Source organism: Crotalus tigris, unplaced genomic scaffold (genome assembly GCF_016545835.1).
Source record: "Crotalus tigris isolate CLP2741 ecotype Arizona unplaced genomic scaffold, ASM1654583v1 scf7180000021401.42387113347:515327, whole genome shotgun sequence".
NCBI lineage: Eukaryota > Metazoa > Chordata > Lepidosauria > Squamata > Viperidae > Crotalus > Crotalus tigris.
This window is the reverse complement of record NW_024098493.1, coordinates 102,501-127,500: the sequence shown is the minus strand read 5'-3', so window position 1 is coordinate 127,500 and position 25,000 is coordinate 102,501. Positions and strand designations below refer to the sequence as shown.

At 44.4% G+C, this 25,000-nt stretch overlaps 1 protein-coding gene across 6 annotated transcripts in view; it reads left to right on the top strand.

The window, feature by feature from the left end:
• The window catches only part of LOC120296641 (WW domain-binding protein 11-like), a 75,037-nt gene that overhangs the window by 36,053 nt on the left and 13,984 nt on the right, over positions 1–25,000 (top strand). For 3 of the 6 annotated variants that reach the window (XR_005553546.1, XR_005553545.1, XM_039318491.1), the window contains 2 exons: positions 2,729–2,823; positions 5,823–6,310. Coding sequence is in view for 2 of the 6 variants with exons in the window: in XM_039318491.1 (XP_039174425.1) it covers positions 2,729–2,823; positions 5,823–5,835 (108 nt within the window). In the remaining 4 variants the exon portion in view is untranslated. Of the gene's footprint in view, positions 1–2,728; positions 2,824–5,822; positions 6,311–25,000 lie in introns of those variants that run through there. The other 3 variants (XR_005553544.1, XR_005553543.1, XM_039318492.1) reach the window with 1 other exon arrangement.

Sequence of the window (25,000 nt, the reverse complement as noted above, 5' to 3'; positions counted from 1 at the left end):
TTTTTAAAAACTTAAAAAAAAAAAAACCTTTGAAAAGGATTGTGTTAATTTTAGGTTCTGGGCTAAAATTAGGTTGGTGTTTTTGCAAAGGCGAGACGGCAGAAGCTACTTCGGACTGGGAATTATTTAGAATTTAATTAGAAATTCGGGCATGAATAGGCTGATGGATGAAATGGGGTTGGGAATTGCAGAGGGGGGGGGATAAAAAAACACAATTTGAGTCTCTTCCCCACTCAGTTTTTTTTTCTCCTTGTGACTAAGGCAATAAAGGTAGTCCTCAACTTACGACAGTTTGTTTAGTGACCGTTCAGAGTCACAACAGCACTGAAAAAAAGGGACTCGTGACTGTTTTTCACACTTAACGACCATTGCAGCATCCCCAGGATTATGTGATAAAAAATTCAGAGGCTTGGCAACTGGCATGGACGTACGCCGGTTGCAGTGTCCTCTTTTGTGACCGTCTGACAAGTAATTCCATGGGGAATCCAGATTCACTTCACAACCGTTGTGAACAATTGCAGGGATTCATTTAACAACTGTGGCAAGGAAGGACGTAAAATGGGGCAAAATTCATTTAACAAATGTTTTGCTCTTTGTCTCTCTTTCCCTCTTTCTTTCTCTCTCTCCCATTTTCTTTCCATTCTTTCTCACACACACACACACACCTTTCTTTCTCTTTCTTTCTTTCTTTCTTTCTCTTTCTCTTTCCCTTTTTCTTTCCATTCTTGTTCTTTCTCTTTTTTCTTTCTTTCTCTCTTTCTCTGTCTTTCTTTTTTCCATTTTCTTTCTGTTCTTTCTCTGTCTCTTTCTTTCTTTCTCTCTCTCTGTCTGTCTCTCTTTCGCTGTCTTTTCCCCATTTTCTTTCTGTTATTTCTCTGTGTGTGTCTCTCTCTCTTTCTTTCTTTCTTTCTTTCTTTCTTTCTTTCTTTCTTTCTTTCTTTCTCTTTCTGTTATTTCTCTTTCTTTCTTTCTTTCTTTCTTTCTTTCTTTCTTTCTTTCTTTCTTTCTTTCTTTCTTTCTTTCTCCTTCCCTTTTTCTTTCCATTCTTGTTCTTTCTCTCTCTCTCTCTCTTTTTTCTTTCTTTCTTTCTCTCTCTTTCTCTGTCTTTCTTTTTCCCATTTTCTTTCTGTTCTTTCTCTCTCTCTCTCTCTCTCTCTTTCTTTCTCTGTCTTTTTCCCATTTTCTTTCTGTTCTTTCTCTGTGTCTCTTTCTTTCTTTCTTTCTTTCTTTCTTTCTTTCTTTCTTTCTTTCTTTCTTTCTTTCTCCCTTCCCTCCTTCTCCCCCTTATTATTAAAAAATAGTAAAACATAATCACGACGGAGATACCTATATTGTCAAACAGAAGAAAATAAAGAAAACGTTTTGAAAGAAAGAAATACAGCAAGGAAAAAAAGCAGTGTATAGTTAACAGTAACCATTCTATGCACACTTACCTAACACAATTTTGTTCAAGTATACTTCTATTTCTAATACATTTATAGGACTATTCTTCTTTTTAAACTACTGTATTCCGTATAAATCAGTTCCCCGTTCCCTTGTAGTACTCGTCCAGGCATACTCTGGGACTCTTAGCCGTCCCTTCCCAGGGGGGAACCAGGTTTTCAATCCCTTGAATAGATGTAGCCCTATCCATTTATCTTTCCAGGGCTGCATTATCAGTCTTTTAGCCCTAATAACAGCACAAAACCCCCATTTTAAGCTGTCTACTTGTCACATTCCTTGTTCCAGCCACATAATTCAACAGACCGTTTATCCTCTGAAAATGTTTGTTTTCCTTGAGCGAGAACATTTGTGTAATCCGTTACTTTGCCCCCCCCACTTCTCCCCCCCCAGTGTGGTAACTGTGTAGGTAGGACATTGTGAAAACATGTTTTAAAGAAGCGGGGGCGTCACATCCTTATTGCATTTCCGACAAATTGCTGTGTTTGACCGCCTTTTTCTACCTACACAATCATAACGGGAGTCCGATAAGTTCCAAATATTATGTTTTTGATGCACAGGGGGCCATTGACATTCTGGCTATAGAAGTTCTCTGAGCAAAATAGGAATTTCAGGTGATCCTCAACTTACGACCACAATGGGAAGCGGAGTTTCCGTTGCTAAGTGAGGCGGTTGCTAAGGAGAGGTTCCCACCCAGGGGGTCCTCGACTTACGACCTCATCGGAAGCGGAGTTTCCGTTGCTAAATGAGGCGGTTGCTAAGGAGAGGTTCCCATCCAGGGGGTCCTCGACTTACGACCTCATCGGAAGCGTTTACGTTGCTAAGCGAGGCAGTTGCTAAGGAGAGGTGCCCACCCAGGGGATCCTCGACTTACGACCTCATCGGAAGCGGAGTTTCCGTTGCTAAGCAAGGCGGTTGCTAAGGAGAGGTTCCCACCCAGGGGATCCTCGACTTACGACCACGATTGGGGCCAGGATTCCAGTTGCTAAGCAAGGCAGTTGTTAAGTGAGTCTCATCCAATTTTCTGATCTTTTTTCTTTTTGCTGTGGTTGTTAAATGAACGATATGGCTGTTAAGTGAATCCAGCTTCCCCGCATTGATTTTGCTTGTCGGAAGCTGGCTGGAAAGGTCCTACCCTACCCCTGCGAGGTAGACCTTTCCCTACTTTTCCCCCCTTTTTAAAAAAATTGCATTGAGTGCAAAAAAAGTGGTCAAAATCATTTAGGTGAGCGCTTCGTTGAGCTGACGTTTCTTGATGATCTGTCTTTTTTTCCTCTTTGCTTTTTAGGTTTCCTTTCTTCGCTTCTTCTCACGGGAGAGCCCTCCCCAGCTGCCCCCTCCTCGATTTTGCACAGTGGGGCCAAGAACGGGATTGTACTCCAGGTAAACTTTTACCCCCTTTATTTATTTAGGTTTTTTTTTAAAAAAAAGATGGTCTTTAAAGTTCTCTTTCCAAAGCATGTCATAAGATTTCTTGTATACGGTGACTTTTTTTGACCACGATGTCAAATTTCAGAATGGAATGGAATGGAATAGAATGGAATGGAATGGAATAGAATAGAATAGAATAGAATAATGAGATAGAATAGAATAGAATAGAATAGAATAGAATAGAATAGAATAGAACAGAATAAATAGAATAGAATAATGAGGTAGAATAGAATAGAATAGAATAGAATAGAATAGAATAGAATAGAATAGAATAGAATAGAATAGAATAGAATATGGAATGGGAATAGGAATAGGAATAGAATTAGAAATAGGAATACAATACAATACAATATGGAATAGAAATAGGAATATGAATAGAATTAGAAATATGAATAGAATTAGAAACATGAAAGGAATAGAATAGAATAGAATAGAATAGAATATGGAATGGGAATAGGAATAGGAATAGAATTAGAAATAGGAATAGAATATAGAATAGAATAGAATATAGAATATACAATACAATACAATACAATATGCAATAGAAATAGGAATAGAATTAGAAATATGAATAGAATAGAATAGAATATAGAAAAGGAATAGAATGGAATGGAATGGAATAGAATATAGAATATAGAATAGAATAGAATAGAATAGAATAGAATAGAATAGAATAACTTTATTGTCACTTTAAATGTACCTAATTGCCAGACATTAAAATGACATTTTGATGCATAGAGCTCTCAAAAGGTCTTAGGATAGTGTTTCTCCACCTTGGCCAACATGTGAACTTCAACTCCCAGAATTCTATGCTATGCTGGCTGGGGAATTCTGGGAGTTGAAGTCCATAGCTCTTACAGTGGCTCAAGTTGAGAAACATTGGCTTAGGTGGGCGAAGACCAAATTAATAAGAAAAATTAAAAAAGATGCTCAAATTTCCTTGGAAATTGGGGGGGAAAAGTGTCTACCATGACGGGGACGGCGATGGGGGTGGCATGTTGGTGGCTTTGATGATGCGGCCATGACACCACAGTTTGACTTTTTTGACCTCTCCTCCCATGGATGCCTTTAAGACATGGACAATTAAAATGGACAATTTTGAGCTTTTTTCCCCTTGTGATGGACAAGCCATTTCTCAGTGGCTCAAGTTTCCTTGAAAAATCCATCAGAGAAACAAATGTCACAAACGTGTTGCATTGTGACAATTGTGACACTCCTGGATTTTACATCCTAGGTAGGCTCTGCCTGTATCAATGTCCTGGATGCAAGATTTTAAGATTTTAGGGCAAGGGTCTTCAAACTTGGCCCCTTCATGACTTGCGGACTTCAACTCCCAGAATTCCTCAGCCAGCATGGGGGAACTATGGACCCTTCATGACTTGTGGACTTCAACTCCCAGAATTCCTCAACCAGCATGCCTGGCTGAGGAACTCTGGGAGTTGAAGTCCACAAGTCATAAAAGGGCCAAGTTTGAAGACTCCTGGTCTGGATCCAAGCCTGCAGTTTCATCAAAATGGCCGTCTGAGGAATTCTGGGAGTTGAAGTCCACAAGTCATAAAAGGGCCAAGTTTGAAGACCCCTGGTCTGGATCCAAGCCTGCAGTTTCATCAACGTGGCTGTCTGAGGAATTCTGGGAGTTGAAGTCCACAAGTCATCAAAGGGCCAAGTTTGAAGACCCCTGTTTTAGGGTGACTGGCTTCTCCTCTGGGGCCACCGCTTCTTGATCTTGAGTTGATTGACGTGTGGCAGTTCCGTAGAGGACAAAATAATTGCTGATTATAGGAAAATTGAATTGTTGTTGTTGTTGGTATGATTCGCTTCTCTGCGGGATGCGGGAGAGTTCTCACAACTGTGTGGATAGGTTTTTCTGCTTTCCTGTCACCCGCTTAATCAAGGGGTTGGTCTAGAAGATCTCGTAAGCCCATTCTCTTAACAGTTGCAGGAATTGGGGATGTCTAGTTTAATGAAGGGGAAAAAAAGGATTAGGGGGTGACATGATAGCAGCCTTCCAATATTTGAGGGGCTGCCCCAGAAAAGAGGGAGGTCCACCCATTTTAAAGTTGCCAAGATTGAGAAACACTATCCCAGTCCTTCCCGGTTATTATACTATCTGGCTCACCTGACAGGGTTGTTGTTTGCAGGTGAAAAGTTGAGAAACGCTTCAACACTGGAAGTTTTTAAGAAGACATTTGTCTGAAATGGTCTAGGGTTTCCTGCCTGAGCACGGGGTTGGACTAGATGACCTCCAAGGTCCCTTCCAACTTTTATTTATTTATTTATTTATTATCTCAGCTGCTACTGTTAGAGGAATTGTTACTATTTTTATTCTGCCTTTTTTTTATAATATAATTCAAGAAGATGCACATACCCTGAAAGGTGGGTTAATAAGGCCCTCTGCACATGCTCAAAGGAAGGAAGGAAGGAAGGCAGGCAGGCAGGAAGGAAGGAAGCAGAAGCTGTGAATGCTCCAACACTGGAAGTTTTTAAGAAGAGACTGGACAGCCATTTGTCTGAAATGGTCTAGGGTTTCCTGCCTGAGCAGGGGGTTGGACTAGATGACCTCCAAGGTCCCTTCCAACTTTATTGTTATTGTTATTGAAAAGCTGCAACGGGTCAACCAAACTCACAGCTGAATAGCAAATCATGGTTTACATCTGTAGTAAGGCTTAATCGGCCACAGAGGTGACGGAAACCTCTAAAATACGCTTTGTGCTCTCTCGAACTCAGGACAGGAAGTCTCCACCATGACGAGTCCCAAGCCTTTTATCATTTAGTTTTTCTTTCTGATATTTCCCGGTCTTCTTTCGCCTGGCTGGCTTGCCGAGTTCGCGCTATTAAATTAAAGGGGAGATTCATCCTGGGGGGGGGGGAAATAAGGTTGTTTTTGTGTTTTTTTTGGACGCAATTTTGGATGTGACGAGCCTTACACGTATGTACCTTCCTTTCTTTAGCCTGCAAGGCTAAAAACACAATTGGCACAGCTGCATCGCACCGCAACCTGTTCCTTGCCATTTAGCTCCCGGAAGGAGAGAATGAACAGAAAAAAAGAAAAGAAAAAAAAAAAGCCATTTTCGGCACAGTCTTAATTTGCCGGAGAACACGGGAGACGATCGGAGCTGCTAATTGTTTCCAGGAAATGGGGAAAGGTGCAGGATCAGATTAATTTCCTCCCTCGGCCTCGCCACTTCAGGATGCTGCTAGGGGAAATGAAGCAGTAATGAGCGTCCGACTGGCCACGCACGGGACGGGGCGAGTGTCTGTTAATAGATCCGAGTTTGCTTGGCTTTGTGAAACGATCCTGGGGAAGACAAGAAGCAGAAGGAAACTAACCAAGGAGAGAAGCAACCTAGAACTAAGGAGAAACTTCCTGACAGTGAGAACAATTCACCAGTGGAACGGTTGCTAGAATTGGGTATGTCCAGTTTAACGAAGAGAAGGATGAGGGGGGACAGGATAGCAGTCTTCCAGTATCTCAGGGGCTTCCCCAAAGAAGAGGCAGTCTAGCTATTCTCCAAAGTGCCTGAAGTCAGGACAAGAAGCAACGGACGGAAATTCATCAAGGAGAGAAGCAACCTGGAACGAAGGAGAAACTTCCTGACAGAACGATTAACCAGTGGAACCACCTGCCTCCAGAAGCGGTGAATGCTCCAACACTGGAAGTTTTTAAGAAGAGACCGGACAGCCATTTGTCTGAAATGGTGTAGGGTTTCTTGCCTGAGCAGGGGGTTGAACTAGATGACCTCCAAGGTCCCTTCCAACATTATTATTATTATTATCATTCATCTCACAGTCAGCCAGATGTTCAGCCTGGATTTGGCATTTTGTCTACCTATCGAGTCCTTACCCAGGACCTGGGATAGGCAGATGTGGATGTTTGATGGTATTACAGATATCGTCGCAGGATGGAAGCAGTTCCTAATAAGGCCGCCTTTTGCAATTGACTAATAGCGAATTTGTCAATGCCAATGGTGTTCAAGTGGTGCTCCAGTTGTTTTGGGATTGCACCCAAGGAGCCTATGACTATTGGTACTACCCTTGCTTGCTTTTGCCACAGTCTTTCTATTTCTATTTGTAGGTCTTTGTATTTTGTTATCTTCTCCAGTTCTTTCTCTTCTATTCTGCTATCTCCAGGCACTGCCACGTCCACTATCCAGACTTTTTTGTCTTTCTTATCGACAATTGTTAAGTCTGGGGTGTTATGTTGCAGGTGCATTATTATTATTATTATTATTATTATTATTATTATTATTAAGAGGGAGAAAGCCAACAGGCGGACAGAATTACAGAATTACGGACCTTAATCCGCAACCGGATTAAAAAAACGGGTTGATTGCGGAATTTCAGAATACAGGCAGTCCCCGACTTAACAGCGGTCCATTTAGCGACCGTTCCAATGTCACTGAAAAATGGGGCGGTTTTCAAACTTAACGACCGTCGCAGCGTCACGTGATCCAAGTTCAGAGGCTCGGCAACTGGCGTGTACTTGTGACGGTGGCAAGTGCCGCCCCGCCCCCCCCCCCGGGTCACGGGATGATCCCCTTTCGCCAGTTTCTGACAAGCAAAGTCAACGTGGAAGCCAGCTTCACTTAACGGCGGGGTTGGCGACTTAGCAAGGGCAGTGATTCACTTTACAACGGTGGCAAGAAAGGGCGCAAAACGGGGCAAAGCTCATTTAACAATCGTCTTGCTTAGCAAGGGAAAACCTTGGGGATCCATTGTGCTCGTAGGCCGAGGACTATCTGTCTATGTCCCAGAATTCCCCTCCCGTGGATGAATTCTTGAGCTTGCAGTCCAATAGCTGGGCCCTCCCTCTCCGAAGCAGCCCCGTTGCTCTGGGAATAGCTTGGCCTGCCAAGGCTGTCATATTTCTCTCCTGCAACCCCTAGTTTCTGAGGAACCAATCAATCAAGCAGAACAGGGCTGGGAGGGAACTTGGAGGTCTTCTAGTCCACCCCCCCCCCCCGCTATCATTTCAGATAAGTGGCTGTCCAGTCTTTTCTTTAAAACCTCCAGAGATGGAGCTCCCACAACTTCTGAAGGCAAGCTGTTCAATCAATCAATCAATCAATCAGAATAGAACTGGAAGGGACCTTGGAGGTCTTCTAGTCCCACCACCTGCTCAAGGATGAGATTCTATACCATTTCAGACAAATAGTTGTCCAGTCTCTTCTTAAATTCCGTTCTAGGTTGCTTCTAGAATGGAATAGAATAGAATAGAATAGAATAGAATAGAATAGAATAGAATAGAATAGAATGGAATGGAATGGAATGGAATGGAATGGAATGGAATAGAATATGGAATAGAATAGAATAGAATAGAATAGAATAGAATAGAATAGAATAGAATAGAATAGAATATGGAATGGAATGGAATAGAATAGAATAGAATAGAATAGAATATGGAATGGAATGGAATAGAATAGAATAGAATAGAATAGAATAGAATAGAATAGAATAGAATAGAATAGGAAGGGACCTTGGAGGTCTTCTAGTCCAGCCCCCTGCTCAAGCAGGAGAACCTATATCAGACAGGTGATTGTCTAGTCTCTTCTTAAAAACCTCCAGGGATGGAGCATTCACAACTTCTGGAAGCAAGCTGTTCCAATGGTTAAATGTCCTCACTGTTAGGAAGTTTCTCCTTAGTTCTAGGTTGCTTCTCTCCTTGATGAGTTTCCATCTGTTGCTTCTTGTCCTGCCTTCAGGCACTTTGGAGAATAGCTTGACTCCCTCTTCTTTGGGGCAGCCCCTGAAATATTGGAAGGCTGCTGTCATGTCACCCCTGGTCCTTCTTTTGTCTAGACTAGACATACCCAATTCCTGGAACCGTTCTTTGTATGTTTTAGCCTCCAGTCCCCCTAATCCTATGGGGCGTCATTAGAAAAATCTTCCGCCAAAGTTGGAAAAAACACAGTTCTGTTGGGAATCACTTCTGTTTCGCTGCCCCCAAACATGTATGTTTGTATTGGTTTTTTTTTCTTTGCACGAGAAATTAAGTGGGGAGACACTATTTTTACCTTGAATTCAAATGGGGTGGGAGGAAGTCCAGAAACAGTATTTTGGGTAAGGTGGCAGGTGTTAAAAAAACCCCGCAAACCGTGTGGAAGTTTGGCAGGCTTCAGATTAAAGGCTTAGAGCAACTTGCCAGTGGAAGTATGTCAGAAGAAGTTAATAATCACTTTGAGTTAAATGAAATAATGCATGGGGGGGGGAGAGGGAGAAAAATTAAGGACATAATTGATTTTTCTATATATTCCCTCTCGAGGTGCACACGTAAAAATGCCACATCCATAAATACGCATAATTCCAATTTTCCATTCCAATTTTCAGGTAAGATTAGCTTATCATTGAGTGCTCCATCTGTTATGCATTTTGCTTCACATTTGCATCCTCTGGGGATTATTAACATAATTGGGCTGCTTAAGCAACAACATAGGCGCACGCACCACACAGCCGCACGCAGCTTCAGTTGTCATGCAACATTTTTTCGCTGCCAATTTGTCGTTTCGGGCTTTTACTTAACATCCCGAGAGGCCTATTTGTATCTCCGATTGAAGTTTAAAATTTGTAAATTATTACTCCCTCTTGGATGGGCAGGGAGTAGCAACGGGGGGGGGGGGAGGGAGGCAGGTGCCAACAGAAAAACTCTACAAAATGTTGGACAATATTTTACTTTGGTACTGCAGTTTAGAAATTATTTATTATTATTGTTTTGTCTTTTAAGGCGGGAAATGGGACTTTTGGGGGGGGGTTGCTGAAAAAAAAAAAGAGCAGAAAATAAAGGAAGCCCTTTTTGTTGAATTTTTGAATTTGCTCCAAAGGAATTAAGGTCTAGTTGCATTTCAGCTGAGAGGCCGGGAAGAATTTGGCAGCTTTTTGCAAAAGGGACATGAAAGGCATGCCAGGTCTGGACTGAGACAGAGAGATAGAGATAGAGATAGAGATGATAGACAGACAGACAGACAGATAGATAATGATGATAGATGATAGATAGATAGATAATGATGATAGATGATAGATAGATATAGATCAGTGGTTCTCAACCTGTGGGTCGGGACCCCATTTGGGGTCGAACGACCATTTCACGGGGGTCGCCAAACCACGCTGTCCGCCATTTTTTTCCCCTTTTCCCTAGCTTCCTACTCCCTCTTATTGGTGGCCACACCCACTTGGGGGTCACCACAACATGGGGAACTGTATTATGGGGTCACGGCATTAGAAAGTTTGAGAAGCACTGATATAGATAATGATAGATGATAGATAGATAGATAGATAGATAGATAGATAGATAGATAGATAGATAGATAATGATAGATAATGAGGATAGATAGAGGATAGATAGATAGATGACAGATAGATAGATGGATAGATAGATAGATAGATAGATAGATAGATAATGATGATAGATGATAGATAGATATAGATAATGATAGATGATAGATAGATAGATAATGATAGATAATGAGGATAGATAGATGATAGATAGATAGATGACATAGATGGATAGATAGATAGATAGATAGATGATAGATAGAGAGATAGAGAGATAGATGACAAACAGATAGATAGATAGATAGATAGATAGATAGATAGATAGATAGATAGATAGATAGAGGGAGGGGGCGCTGAATGGGCGCCCCTTTTCTCTCGCCATTCAGTGCCACCCCCGGATGATAAGCCTGGCTAGCCCAGGGCTTTTTTTCTCATAGAACGCCCAGAACGGAATTCCGGCACCTTTTTTGGATGGAACCTTGTAGGATAGGCAAGGCGGGTTGTATGACCTGTGTGAGTTCCAGCACCTTTTTTTTTTTTTTTTTTTACAAAAAAAGCACTGGGCTGGCTTTTCATCCTCTCCCTCCCTGGTAGCTGCAGGCAAATCCCGAATAAACCCTCTGAAAATGGGGAAAAAACTAGGCCATTCTCTCAGCTCCAGAAGTAAGGGGGGAAAACAGGAAGTGATGATTCAGCTGATAAATTCAGATCGGGGCTGATAAATTTGGTGTCCTCCTTGCAAATTCTGTCCTTTGCTTCACTTAACAAAGTGGGTGGGGGGGTTGGACTAGAGGATCTCTGAGGGGCCCCTCCAGCCCTCCTGTTTTATACATCTGTGATTTTTTTTTCTTCCCCTCTCCAGTTTCTTTTTCTGGCAAGTCTCTTCTCCTTCTTCCTCTTCCTCTTCCTCTTCCTCCTCCTCCTCCTCCTCCTCCTCTTCTTCTTCTTCTTCTTCTTCTTCTTCTTCTTCTTCTTCTTTTTCTTCTTATTCTCCTCCTCCTCCTCCTCCTCCTCCTCCTCTCCTTCCTTTTCCCCCAGCCCCCTTCACCTCCACCTTGTCCACCTTGATAGATAGAGTGATTTATAGATTGATAGATAGATAGATAGATAGATAGATAGATAGATAGATAGAGATAGATTTATAGATGGATGGATGGATGGATAGATAGGTAGGTAGAGACAGACAGACAGACACAGACGGATAGAGATAGATAGATAGATAGATAGATAGATAGATAGATAGATAGATAGATAGATAGATAGACAGACATGGATGGATGGATAGATAGATAGATAGATAGATAGATAGATAGATAGACAGACAGACCGATATAGATAGATAGATAGACAGACAGACAGACAGATATAGATGGATGGATAGATAGATAGATAGATAGATAGATGATTAATACATGATTGATAGATGATAGATACAGATAGATGATAGATAGATGACAGATAGATAGCTAGATGATAGACGGATGGATGGATGGATGGATGGATGGATAGCTAGCTAGCTAGCTAGCTAGCTAGCTAGATAGATTAGATAGATAGATAGATAGATAGATAGATAGATAGATAGATAGATAGATAGATAGATAGATAGATAGATAGAAACAGACACAGTCAGACAGACACAGAGAGATAGATACATACATACATACATAGATGGGTGGGTGGATAGCGATAGATAAGAAAGAAAGAGAAAGAAAGAAAGAAAGAAAGAAAGAAAGAAAGAAAGAAAGAAAGAAAGAAAGAAAGAAAGAAAGAATAGCAAGCAGGCAAATGAGCGTGATGGGATCCCTGCGTTCCTTCCCAGGGCAAAGCTAAAATGGCAACAGGCGATGCGTCGCCATCTTTGCCCTCTGCTCAGGGCAGATAGTTCAGCCATGCCCAGCCATCCCTGGGCGATTTCCCTCGACGTTTTTGGCCCAGGCCTCTGCGTTCTTCAGATTCTCCAGGCGCCCCATCACCTCTCCCCAGACACCTCCAGGGAGGCAGTTGGAAGAACATTTTTGCATTTCGCGTTGGCACATTCCCTTCCGGTTGCTTTGCCTCAATCTGCCCCGGGAAGGTTTTTTTTGCAAGAGCTGCGTGTTTTTCCTCCTTGCCCCCCCCCCCCCCGCCAAAAAAGCAGGAAAATCCGAGCGCGATTCCATTTTGAGAACAGCTGAGGGAGGGGAGTGAGAAGTTACTGGAAGTCTCGGCTTTTTAATGACAGGAATTTGGCTGTTCCAAGGAGGGTTTGTCTTTTAGATTTAAATAACCTTTATTGTCATTTTTATCCTGTGGGCACAACAGCACCCATTGAAAATGAAATTAGTTGCCCGCTCTCAAAGGGTACGCATACATAACACACATTTAAAACAGGCCGTATACGACGTATGTATATAGTCCTACACCCTTTCATATAATTAGCATGTAAATATGAATTGGTTTGTGCATTTGTGTGTGTGTGTGTGTGTGTGTTGCAGAAGCACCCGTTTCTATATCTCCACAGGGCATCTTGCAAATCGCAAGAATTCAAGAAAGGGAACCCATGGGGGAATCCATCTGAATTTCTCCTCCTTTCCAGAAAAATCCCCAATATCCAAATTTGCCCATTTTTGTTTTTCTAAAAAAAATTCCTCCTGCTTTTAGCTTTTTTTTTAGCAGAGAGGTTTTGCTTTTAATAATAATAATAATAATAACAACAACAATAATAATAAAAATGCATATAAAGCCAAAATTGAGAAGACAGCAACAGACAGTAAGTGCCGCCTATGCAAAGAAGCTGAAGAAACAGTGGACCACTTGGTAAGCTGCTGCAAGAAGATTGCACAGACTGACTACAAGCAGCGGCATGACAAAGTAGCAACAATGGTGCATTGGAAGATCTGCAAAAAATATCATTTGCCTGTAAGCAAGAATTGGTGGGATCATAAAACAGAGAAAGTCATAGAAAATGATAAAATTAAACTGCTCTGGGACTTCAGAATTCAAACAGACAAGCACCTGCAATGTAACACCCCAGACTTAACAATTGTCGAGAAGAAAGACAAAAAAGTCTGGATAGTGGATGTGGCAGTGCCTGGAGACAGCAGAATAGACGAGAAAGAACTGGAGAAGATAACAAAATACAAAGACCTACAAATAGAAATAGAAAGACTGGGGCAAAGGCAAGCAAGGGTAGTACCAATAGTCATAGGCGCCTTGGGTGCAATCCCAAAACAACTGGAGCACCACTTGAACACCATTGGCATTGACAAATTCGCTATTAGTCAATTGCAAAAGGCGGCCTTACTAGGAACGGCTTCCATCCTGCGACGATATCTGTAATACCATCAAACATCCACATCTGCCTATCCCAGGTCCTTGGTAAAGATTTGATAAGTAGACAAAATGCTAAATCCAGTCTGAACATCTGGCTGACTGTGCGATGATCCATAATAATAATAATAATAATAATAATAATAATAATAATAATAATAATAATGAGGTGAATACATCAAGAGAGTGAAGAAGATCTTAAAATCCAAACTCAATGGAGGAAATACCATAAAGGCAATCAACACCTGGGCAATCCCAGTCATTAGGTACACAGCTGGAATAGTGGACTGGACTCAAGCAGAACTAAAAGCAATGGATAGGCAGACCAGAAAAATAATGACAATGAATCATGCCCTTCATCCACGCAGTGACATTGATAGACTTTATCTACCAAGGCAAATAGGTGGGCGTGGAATGCTACAAGTACATCAGATGGTTGAAGAAGAAAAAATGGCTTTGGAAGAATATCTGAAGAACAATGATGAAGATGCACTGAAATTAGTATATCAGGAAGGCTTACTAACTACTGGAGAGACCAAACTGGCCTACAAGAAAGACCAAATGAAGAACAGAATAGAGGCATGGGAAGACAAAGCACTACATGGCCAATACATGAAAAAAATAGCTGGGAAAGCAGATAATAATAAAACCTGGCAATGGCTAAGAGCAGGAAAATTGAAGAAAGAGACCGAGGGACTAATTCTGGCTGCACAAGACCAAGCCTTAAGGACAAATGCATACAAAGTCAAAATTGAGAAGACAGCAACAGACAGTAAGTGCCGCCTATGCAAAGAAGCTGAAGAAACAGTGGACCACTGGTAAGCTGTTGCAAGAAGATTGCACAGACTGACTACAAGCAGCGGCATGACAAAGTAGCAACAATGGTGCATTGGAAGATCTGCAAAAAATATCATTTGCCTGTAAGCAAAAACTGGTGGGATCATAAAATAGAGAAAGTCATAGAAAATGATAAAATTAAACTGCTCTGGGACTTCAGAATTCAAACAGACAAGCACCTGCAACATAACACCCCAGACTTAACAATTGTCGATAAGAAAGACAAAAAAGTCTGGATAGTGGACGTGGCAGTGCCTGGAGATAGCAGAATAGAAGAGAAAGAACTGGAGAAGATAACAAAATACAAAGACCTACAAATAGAAATAGAAAGACTGTGGCAAAAGCAAGCAAGGGTAGTACCAATAGTCATAGGCTCCTTGGGTGCAATCCCAAAACAACTGGAGCACCACTTGAACACCATTGGCATTGACAAATTCGCTATTAGTCAATTGCAAAAGGCGGCCTTATTAGGAACTGCTTCCATCCTGCGACGATATCTGTAATACCATCAAACATCCACATCTGCCTATCCCAGGTCCTGGGTAAGGACTCGATAGGTAGACAAAATGCCAAATCCAGTCTGAACATCTGGCTGACTGTGCGATGAATGATAATAATAATAAAAGTTGGAAGAGACCTTGGAGGTCATCTAGTCCAACCTCCTGCTCAGGCAGGAAACCCTATACCATTTCAGACAAATGGCTGTCCAGTTTTACAAGTAGTCCTCAAGTTGAAGTCCACAAGTCTTAAAGTTGCCAAGACTGAGGACCCCTGTTCTAAAATATTCTGAATCTACTTATTTATTGAATTTATTTCCTGCCATCTCGTAGCAAATGATCAAATTTTATAGGGCAGGGGTCCCCCTGTTCTAAAATATTCTGAATCTTCTTCCTCTTTCATTTTCAGTGTCAGTCTGTCCATTTCTGCACGGTCTAACATTTTCTTAATTATCTCTTCCTCCGCTGGTAATTCTTCATCTTTCCAATGTTGAGCAAATACAATTCTTGCTGCCATTAATACATGTCTCATCATTTCCTACAATTACACCTAACAAAAATAATTCTGGCTTAAAAAATCTATGTGTTTTTTTAGTCATTTTCTCTAACCATATGTGTATTCTTGACAAAAATCTTTTGGCTTTAGGGCATGTCCACCAAAGATGATAATATGTGCCTGGTTTTTTGTCTACATTTCCCACAATTACTAGACATGTTTTCGAACATTTTCGCTAACCTCCCGGGTGTTAAGTGCCATCTGTCAAACATTTTATATAGGTTTTCTTCGTAAGCCACCGCCTTTGTTATTTTAGAATTTTCTTGCTCCTTCCATGTAGCTGAGTGGCAATTTCCGTTGAATTTTCAGATTACAGAAAATCCTTGATTTACAACTGTTCATTTAGCGAGTGTTCGAAGTTAAAACGGCGCTGGAAAAATCAAGGAGAGAAGCAGCTAAGGAGAAACTTCCTGACAGTGAGAACAATTAACCAGTGGAACGACTTGCCACCAGAAGTAGTGAATGCTCCAACACTGGAAGTTTTGAAGATGAATAGAATAGAATAGAATAGAATAGAATAGAATAGAATAGAATAGAATAGAACAGACCCTCTACCATTCCAGACCATGGCTGTCCAGATGATTTTTAATCCAGATTATTTTTCATAATCTGGATGCATCATCGGAGTTGCACATCAGCCACTGACTTTCCACCCTGGAGTAAACAGCTTCGTTGAGTTCACTGAGGCCTACCAAGACCCAAACAGGCAGTTCTCGATTTATGAACACCATTAGGATCAGAATTCCTGTCGATAAGCGAGGTGGTACTTAAGTGAGTTTGCACCCAATTTTACAATCTGCTTGGCCACCGTCGTTAGGTGTGGTTGTTAAGTGAAACACATGGTCATTAAGCAAGCCAGTTTACCCCCCCACACTGACTTTGCTTGTTGGAATCTGGCTGGGGATGTCAGCATACGGCAATCACATGACCCTGGAAAGCTGCAACCCTCATTATTACATGCCAGTTGCAAAATGCCCAAATTTTGATCACGTGACTGTGGGGGAGTGCTATAATGGTCGTAACGGTGAGGCCCAGTTATAAGTTGCTGTTTTCAGCGCTGCTGTAACTTCGAACGGTTGCTAAATGAACGGTTGCCAACCGAGGTCTACCTATACCAGGGGTAGGCAACCGTGGCTCTTTTATGACTGGTAGACTTCAACTCCCAGAATTCCTGAGCCAGCATGGCCAAACTATGGCCCCCTCATGACTCATGGACTTCAACTCCCAGAATTCCTGAACCAGCGTGGAGGAACTATGGCCCCTTCATGACTTGCAGACTTCAACTCCCAGAATTCCTGAGCCAGCATGGGGGAACTATGGCCCCTTCATGACTGGTCGACTTCAACTCCCAGAATTCCTCAGCCAGCACGGGGGAATTATGGCCCCTTCATGACTCACGGACTTCAACTCCCAGAATTCCTCAGCCAGCATGTGGGAACTATGTCCCCTTCCTGACTTGTGGACTTCAACTCCCAGAATTCCTGAGCTAGCATGGGGGAACTATGGCCCCTTCATGACTGGCGGACTTCAACTCCCAGAATTCCTGAGCCAGCATGGCCGAACTATGGCCCCCTCATGACTGGTGGATTTCAACTCCCAGAATTCCTGAACCAGCGTGGAGGAACTATGGCCCCTTCATTTATTTATTTATTTATTTATGAGACTTATATACCGCTTTCAGTGCAAGCACTCTCTAAGCGGTGTACACCAGTAAGCAATGTATACATATATTTACATTGCCCCCAACAATCTGGGTCCTCATTTTACCTACCCCGGAAGGATGGAAGGCTGAGTCAACCTTGAGCCGGTGAGATTTGAACCGCTGACCTGCTGAACACAGTCAGCTAAAGTGGCCTGCAGTACTGCACTCTAACTGCTGCGCCACCTCGGCTCATTCCTGAGCCAGCATGGGGGAACTATGGCTCCCTCATGACTTGTGGACTTCAACTCCCAGAATTCCTCAGCCAGCATGGCTCAGCTTGGAAACCTCTCCCTTTCCCCTCAGCGTGGCTGGCTCAGGAATTCTGGGAGTTGAAGTCCACGAGTCATAAAAAAGCCCAGGTTGCCTATCCCTGGCTTATACCCTGTTTGCAAATTTGAGTAAGCCAGGATTGCTGGATTTCTATCCTGGTTTGCAAGCAAGGGCTTGATACACGAGAAGGATTTAACCCAAATGTGTACCGGCAATTACAGCAGTCTCAACCTGCGGACAGGCTTCCGTTTCCTTTTTTCTCATTTTGGCAAAACATTAATATGGAGAAAAATCACTAGTCAGGTAAAATGTGACGATACTTTTGGTTGTTGTTGTTCTTTCTGAAATCGAGTTTTTGTTCTGCGAACGTCTTCGGGTGAGCCCCCGCTTGCGAGCTGAAGGAACAAAAGCGTTCTGATTTCTCTCTTTTCTTCCCCCGAGGAAAGAAACATACATGTGAGTTTTATTAGGTTTGTGGGAATTTTATTTCCAGATTTCTCTAAATGGGGGGGGGGGTTGAGCTGGTGAGACATAGATTTTCGGTAGAAGAGAAGCTTCGTAGCTCAGCGTTGAACTGTGGGGTCCTCGGGGCTCTCTCAGCTGGGGGATTGTCTTGCAAACATTTCATGACCCAACTAGGTTACATCATCAGTGCTAGGAAGGAGGGGATTTGCGGGGAGGAAAAGGAGGAGGAGGAGAATGATGGAGTCCTTAGTGGTCACTGAGCTGGGCTTCTTTCTTGCAGACCTTTCATGACCCAACTAGGTAACATCATCAGTGCTAGAAGGGAGGGGGTTGCAGAGAGGAGGAAGAGGAGGAGGATGAGAACGACGATGACTGTGGGGTCCTTGTTGCTCTCTGAGCTTGGTGGTTTCTTTGCAAACATTTCATGACCCCACTAGGTAACATCATCAGTGCTAGAAGGAATGGGGTTTGCAGAGAGGAGGAGGGGGGAGGAAGGAGAAGAGGAGGAGGAGGAGGAGGAGGAGGAGGAGGAGGAGGAGGAGGAGGAGGAGGAGGAGGAGAACAATGACTGGGGGGTCTTTGTTGCTCTCTGAGCTGGGTGGTTTTCTTGCAGATGTTTCATAACCCAACTAGGTAACATCATCAGTGCTACAAGGAATGGGGTTTGCAGAGAGGAGGAGGGGGGAGGAAGGAGAGGAGGAGGAGGAGGAGGAGGAGGAGGAGGAGGAGGACAACGACTATGGGGTCTCTGTTGCTCTCTGAGCTGGGTGGTTTTCTTGCAGATGTTTCATGACCCCACTAGGTAACATCATCAGTGCTAGAAGGCTGTGGAATTAACCCCTCAACCTCCTAGCCCCGATGACGTTCCCTAGCTGGGTCATGAAACGTCTGCAAGAAAACCACCCAGCTCAGAGATTTCCAAGGACCCCACCTCGATTTTCCTCCGGCTGCCTCTGCAGTGGCTTCCGGGCTCCACTCTGCGCACCTGAGACGCCCAAGCAGTGCCCAGTTGCGGTGCGCCCACCTCCTGCCTGTGCGTCTCTCCGGCACCTGGACCTGGACGCCGGTGGTAACCATGGTAGCCAGCCGTCTCCGCCATCCCTGGTCTGAGTCAGTCCCCAGAGGCTGACAATTAAGAAGGATACAGGATGTGCGCGAGATCCATCACTCTCCCTCCCGTTGTCATGACAACCGGCGTATATTTAGACATGGAACAAGGGGGTGCATCGCACATTTGTCGGAGCTGAGCTGTCATCGGAGCTGGGAAATCGGCCTCGCGGTGGGGAGGAAGGGGAGGGGGCGTGGCTGAGAGACCCCCCGGGGTCCCATTCCAGCCACCCCGTCTCTTTGGTCCCTGGTTTCTTTGCCAAGACCCCCAGAGGCAGCTTTTGGGGGGGGGGAGTGAGGGCTGGAGAAGATGCTTGAGAGGGCAACGACAGCTAGCCCTCGACTTATGACAGTTCGTTTAGTGACCGTTTGTACAAGGGCAGGGGGGAAGAAGGATCCTTTGTTACACTTAGCGGCCCCCTGTAGCATTCCCCACAGAGGCTTGGCAACTGGCATGGACTTATGTCAGTTGCAGCGTCCCGCAGTCACATGATCCCCGTTTGCGACGAAGTCCACAGGGGTTGCCAGATTCACTTAACAACCTTGTTATTGGCTTAACGACTACAGGGATTCGCTGAACGGTGCCGGGAAAGGACGTAAAATGGGGCAAAAATTCACTTCACAAATGTTTCACGTGGCGACCGAAATTTTGGGCTCGGTTGCGGTGGTCAGTTGAGGGCTACTTGTACCTGTCGTCCTCGGCTTACAACCACCATTGGAAGAAGGATTTCCAGCGCCAGGCAAAGGTGCTTGTTCAGCGAACCTGATTTGATGACACTTGTTTTGGCCGTGGTTGTTAAGCGAATCACTGTGGTTGTTAAGTGAATCGTGTGGACACAAACGGGGACACTGCGACCGTCGTACGTACGAACGAGCCGGTTGCCAAGCGTCCGAAGTTTGATCACGTAACTCTGGGGATGCTGTGACAGTCGTAAGCATGAAAAACAGTCCTACGTCCCTTTTTCCCATGCTGTTGCAGTTTAGAACGGTCACTAAATGAGCCGTTGTAAGCTGAGGACTGCCTGTATATATTTATAATGATTGCAGCAATCCAGGATCGTCTTTTACAACCTTCTCAACCAATCTAATGCAGGAATCCAGATTCACTTAACAATCGTGTGATCTACTTAGCAATCACTGTGATTCAGTTAACAACCGTGGCAAGAATAGAATAGAATGAAATAGAATAGAATAGAAATAGAAAAGAATAGAGAAAGAATAGAAATAGAAATAGAATAGAATAAAATATAGAATGTAGAATGTAGAATATAGAATATAGAATAGAATAGAATAGAATAGAATAGAATAGAATAGAATAGAATAGAATAGAATAGAAAATATGGACTGAAATAGAATGGAATAGAACGGAATAGAATTGAAAATATGGAATGGAATGGAACGGAACAGAACAATAGAAAATATGGAATGGAATGGAATAAAATAGAATAGAAAAGAATAGAATAGAATAGAATAGAATAGAATAGAATAGAATAGAATAGAATAGAATAGAATAGAATATATGGAATGGAATGGAATGGAATAGAATAAGGGAATGGAATGGAATAGAGGATAGGAAATAGAATAGAATAGAATAGAATAGAATAGAATAGAATAGAATAGAATAGAATAGAATAGAATAGAATAGAAAATATGTAATGGAATGGAACAGAATAGAATAGAATGGAAAATATGGAATGGAATGGAATAGAATTGAAAATATGGAATGGAATGGAATGGAATAGAATTGAAAATATGGAATGGAATAGAACAGAACAATAGAAAATATGGAATGGAATAGAATAGAATAGAATAGAATAGAATAGAATAGAATAGAATAGAATAGAATAGAATAGAATAGAATAGAATAGAATAGAAAATATGGAATGGAACGGAACGGAATGGAACAGAAAATATGGAACAGAATGAAATAGAATAGAGTAGACAGAATTAGCATCCGAGCCCTTCGCCCGCGTATCCGGGCAACTGCAAAGCGGGGGCCTCGGACCAGATCCCCCCCCATCCACCTGCCACTCCAACACGGCCTTTATTAGCGTCCAGAAAAGCCTTGCGTGGTAAACAAAGTGCTTCACCCGTCCTGACGGTCAGCCGGGCGAGGCGGAGGGGCGCGGGGGGGAGGCAACGGGACCGATCGAGGGGCTAAACCGGGATCCCTGCGGGGGGCATCCGTTCCAGCCCCTGCCCACCCACCCGCGCCTTCTCCGGCCTCCTGCAGGTCTCTTGCAAACACCTGGATGAAGCGTGAGCCTTTTGCAACACGAGAGAATTGTGTAACCTGTCTTTGGGAAAGGGCTGCAAAGATTCACAGGAGACCCCCCCCCAAAAAAAACCACCCGGTGGACTGCAGGTAGTCCTCGGGTTACGACCAAGAATGGGAGGGGGATTCCCGCTGTTAAGCAAGGTGGATTTTAAAGCAGGGGCGCCTGGTTTTACAACCGTTCTTGCCCTGGTGGGTAAATGAACCACAGGTGACCGTGCACGGGGCCAGCCAACGACCAGGGGAGCAAATGGGGGTCACTGGGGGTCCATTCTTGCAAACATCTGGCCGCCTGAAGCGGGACGTTTTTGCAAGGAGGGGATTGCGTCACAAGGTGCAGGCAGAGGCTAGACCAGTGGTGGCGAACCTGTGGCACGCGTGCCAGGGGTGGCACTCATAGCCCTCTCTGTGGGCACGTGCGCCATGCCCCGGGGATGGCAACCGTCTCTCTTCAACCAGCCGCCCGCTAACTCACCGAGGTCCCACGTGGCTGGATGCAGCATGGCTGGTTTCCCTCCCCCCCATCCCATCCCTCCTGGCCTCGCATGCTCTCCTTTTCCTGGGCACGACTCACTGCATCGCCTCCTCAGCTGTCGGCCCACCGTCCAGCTCAGAGGCGGCTTCTCTGAACTGCTGGCGGTGGGCTGCGGAGCCCCACCGTCAACGACGGGCTGCAGGCTGTGGCTGCTGATGGACACTGTCGGCCCCCATGCGCTCGCTGGCCTCTGTGTGTGGGGGCCGATGGTGTCAGGTCACCTTGCTCTGCGACAATGGCACCCCCACCCTGCCTCGCCTTGCCTCGCCTCACCCCGCAGGATGCATCTCCTGCCCACCGCCCCAGAGACCTGTCAGAGACCCCCTGGATCTCCCCCAACCCTGCCCGGCCCCCACAGGCGTCCCTCCCCACGAGCAACATCGAGGTGACCATGCCCACCTTGGCCACACCCACCCAGTCTGCCATGACCACCACAGCCACGCCCACCCAGTGGGCCACGCCCACCCGGCACCCGGTGATACATAAGTGGGTTTTGGGTTGCAGTTTGGGCACTCGATCTCTAAAAGGTTCGCCACCACTGGGCTAGACTAAAGCAAACTAAAGTCGGAAGGGACCTTGGAGGTCTTCTAGTCCAACCCCCATGCAGGTCAGTCATTGACGGCTCTTGGCTTGCCACCAGGTCTAACCCTCGTTTAACAACCTTTTTTTAGCGACCGTTCAAAGTTAGAACAGCACCGAAATCAACGACCTTTTCTCATGCTTAACGTCGGTTGCAGCATCCTTGTGGTCACATGATCAAGATCCGGACGCTTGGCAACTGGCATGTACTTGTGGCGGTTGCAGGGTCACGTGATCCCCTTTTGCGACCTTCCCAGTTCGCTTCCGACAAGCTAAGCCCATGAGGAGAAGCCAGATTTGCTTAGCGGTGGAGTGATTCCCTTAACGACTGCAGTGATTCATTTAACGACCAAGGCAAAAAAAGATGGTAAAACTGGATGCAAACTCACTTAACGAGCGCCTTGCTTAGCAATGGAAATTCTGCCCTCGATTGTCGTTGTAAATCGAGGACCGCTGGCATCTGAATTCCGAGTGCAAGGAATCCCCGACTTACGACCACAATTGATCCCAAAATTTCCACAGCCAAGAAAGACGTTTGTTAAAGGAGTTTCGTTCCGTTTTTACGACTTTTCTTGCCACCGTTGTTAAGAGAATCACGGCAGCTGTCAAGTCACACGGTCGTTAAGTGAATCTGGCTATTCCTCATGGACACTGCTTGTCAGGAAGTCCAAAAGGGGATCAGGTGACTCCTGGGGACGCTGCGACGGTCATAAAAAGGAGTCAGTTGTCAGACGTCTGAATTCTGACTGCGGGGATGCTACAACGGTCGTAACCGTGAAAAACAGTGCCCGTTGCAACGTCCAACAGTCACTAAACAAAATTGTCGTAATTCGAGGACGACTTTTTGATAACGAAACTTGCAAGCCAGCAAATCCCGGTGAGGAGAACGGTTGAGTTTTTGCTCCGTCGATGCTTCGTTATTCCGCTTTTGCTCGGAGCCCGAAGCCATTTCACCCCAGTGTTGTGACAGTGCCAACTCTCCCTCCGCGCTGGGTTCCTTGCATGCACGCACACCACAAACACAGAGACACACAAACACAAAGAGACACCACCCCTCCCCAAATGCCTCTCGCTGGGTGCCGCCTGAGCAAGGCAGTGTTTTTACTCTCCTCCTTCCGAAAGCATATGGGGAGCTGCGGGGAAGCATATGGGCCTTTTCAGGAAAACATATTGGGGCCCGGACAAATTAGGATGGATGCCAGTCTGCGTTGGGTGGCTGGCTAGACCAGCATGGCGACTCGGCTTCCTGCAAGACTCTGCAGGGTGCCAGGCGGGGAAATGGGGAGTGCGGCGAAGCGGCAACCATGGAAGCCAACGCCGCCGGCTGCGATCCACACCGGCTTTCGGGAACGTTTGTGCACGGCTTTCCCCAGCCCCTGCAAAGGAGGCCGGTGGCTGGAGTGCCCATTTGTGTGTGTGTGTGTGTGTGTGTGTGTGTGTGTGTGTGTGTATGTGTGTGTCTGTACGGCCTGGAGGAAGAGGGGATCTCCTGCTTTCAGAGGGGCCTTTAGCAGGACCCTGGAAGGGCAAGGTCAGAGGTCACCTGGGATGCAAGAGAGCGTGGAGCCCGAGGGTGGCTCGGAGGGCGTGCACTTTGCTCTGAGCACCAGAGGGGAAAGTGAGTTATTTATTGGAAGTGTTTAGATCTCCAGTTGTCGCTGCTGTGGGGATGATAGCTGTGGAGGTTTTGCTTAGGGGGGTTCCTGTGATGTGCTGGGGTTTTTAAAAATTGTGAAATGTGGTAAGCACGCCAGGAGTCAGCTATTGGTGAGTTGGGTAGCTATATAGGAAAAAAAGAAAATAAAATGAAGAAGAGAGAGAGAGAGAGAGAGAGAGAGGAGGGGGGGCAGAGAGAGAGAGAAAGAGAAAGAAAGAAAGAAAGAAAGAAAGAAAGAAAGAAAGAAAGAAAGAAAGAAAGAAAGAAAGGAGTAGATAGAAAGGAAAAGGAAGGAAGGATAAAAAGAAAACAAAGTAGAAAAAGAAAGAAAAAAAGAAAGAAAGAATAGAAGAAAGAAAATGGAGAGAGAGAAAAAAGAAAGATGAGAAAGCAAAGAAAGAAAAGAAAGAGAAAGAAAGAAAGAAAAAATGGAGGGAGAAAAGAAAGAAAGAAGAAAGAAAAAAAATAGAAGAAAGAAAATGGAGGGAGAGGAAAAAAAGAAAGATGAGAAAGCAATCAAAGAAAGAAAGAAAGAGAAAGAAAGAAAGAAAAAATGGAGGGAGAAAAGAAGAAAGAAAGAAAGAAAGAAAGAAAAAACGGAGGAAGAAAGAAAGAAAGAGAAAGCAAGAAGAAAGAAAGGAAAGAAAGAAAAATAGGGAAAAGAAAGAAATAAAAAGAAAGAAAGAGAAAGAAAGAAAGAAAGAAAGAAAGAAAGAAAGAAAGAAAAAAAAGAAAGAAAAAAAGACCCATCTTCTAACCAGCTCTCGGCGGCTTCCAACCCAGAGTTAAAACAATCTATGAAATCATATCAAAGCTATAAAACGAAACAGATTAAAACAGATTAAAACGTGAAAAGCAACGCAGTCCTGGCGCCAAGCCCCCGCCTCGCGTGCAGCCATCCGCTCTGATCCCTGCGCTTGGAGGGAAATCGGGGCCTTGAAGGCCTGGCAGAGGCTTCTGGGCAAAGGGCTTTCCATGGGGTAGGGGGGCTGCCCAAGAAAAGGCCCGTTTCCTAGCTCCCATCGGCAGACCTTGGACCCCCCCCCCTTACTGTGTGCGCTGCTGCATTCT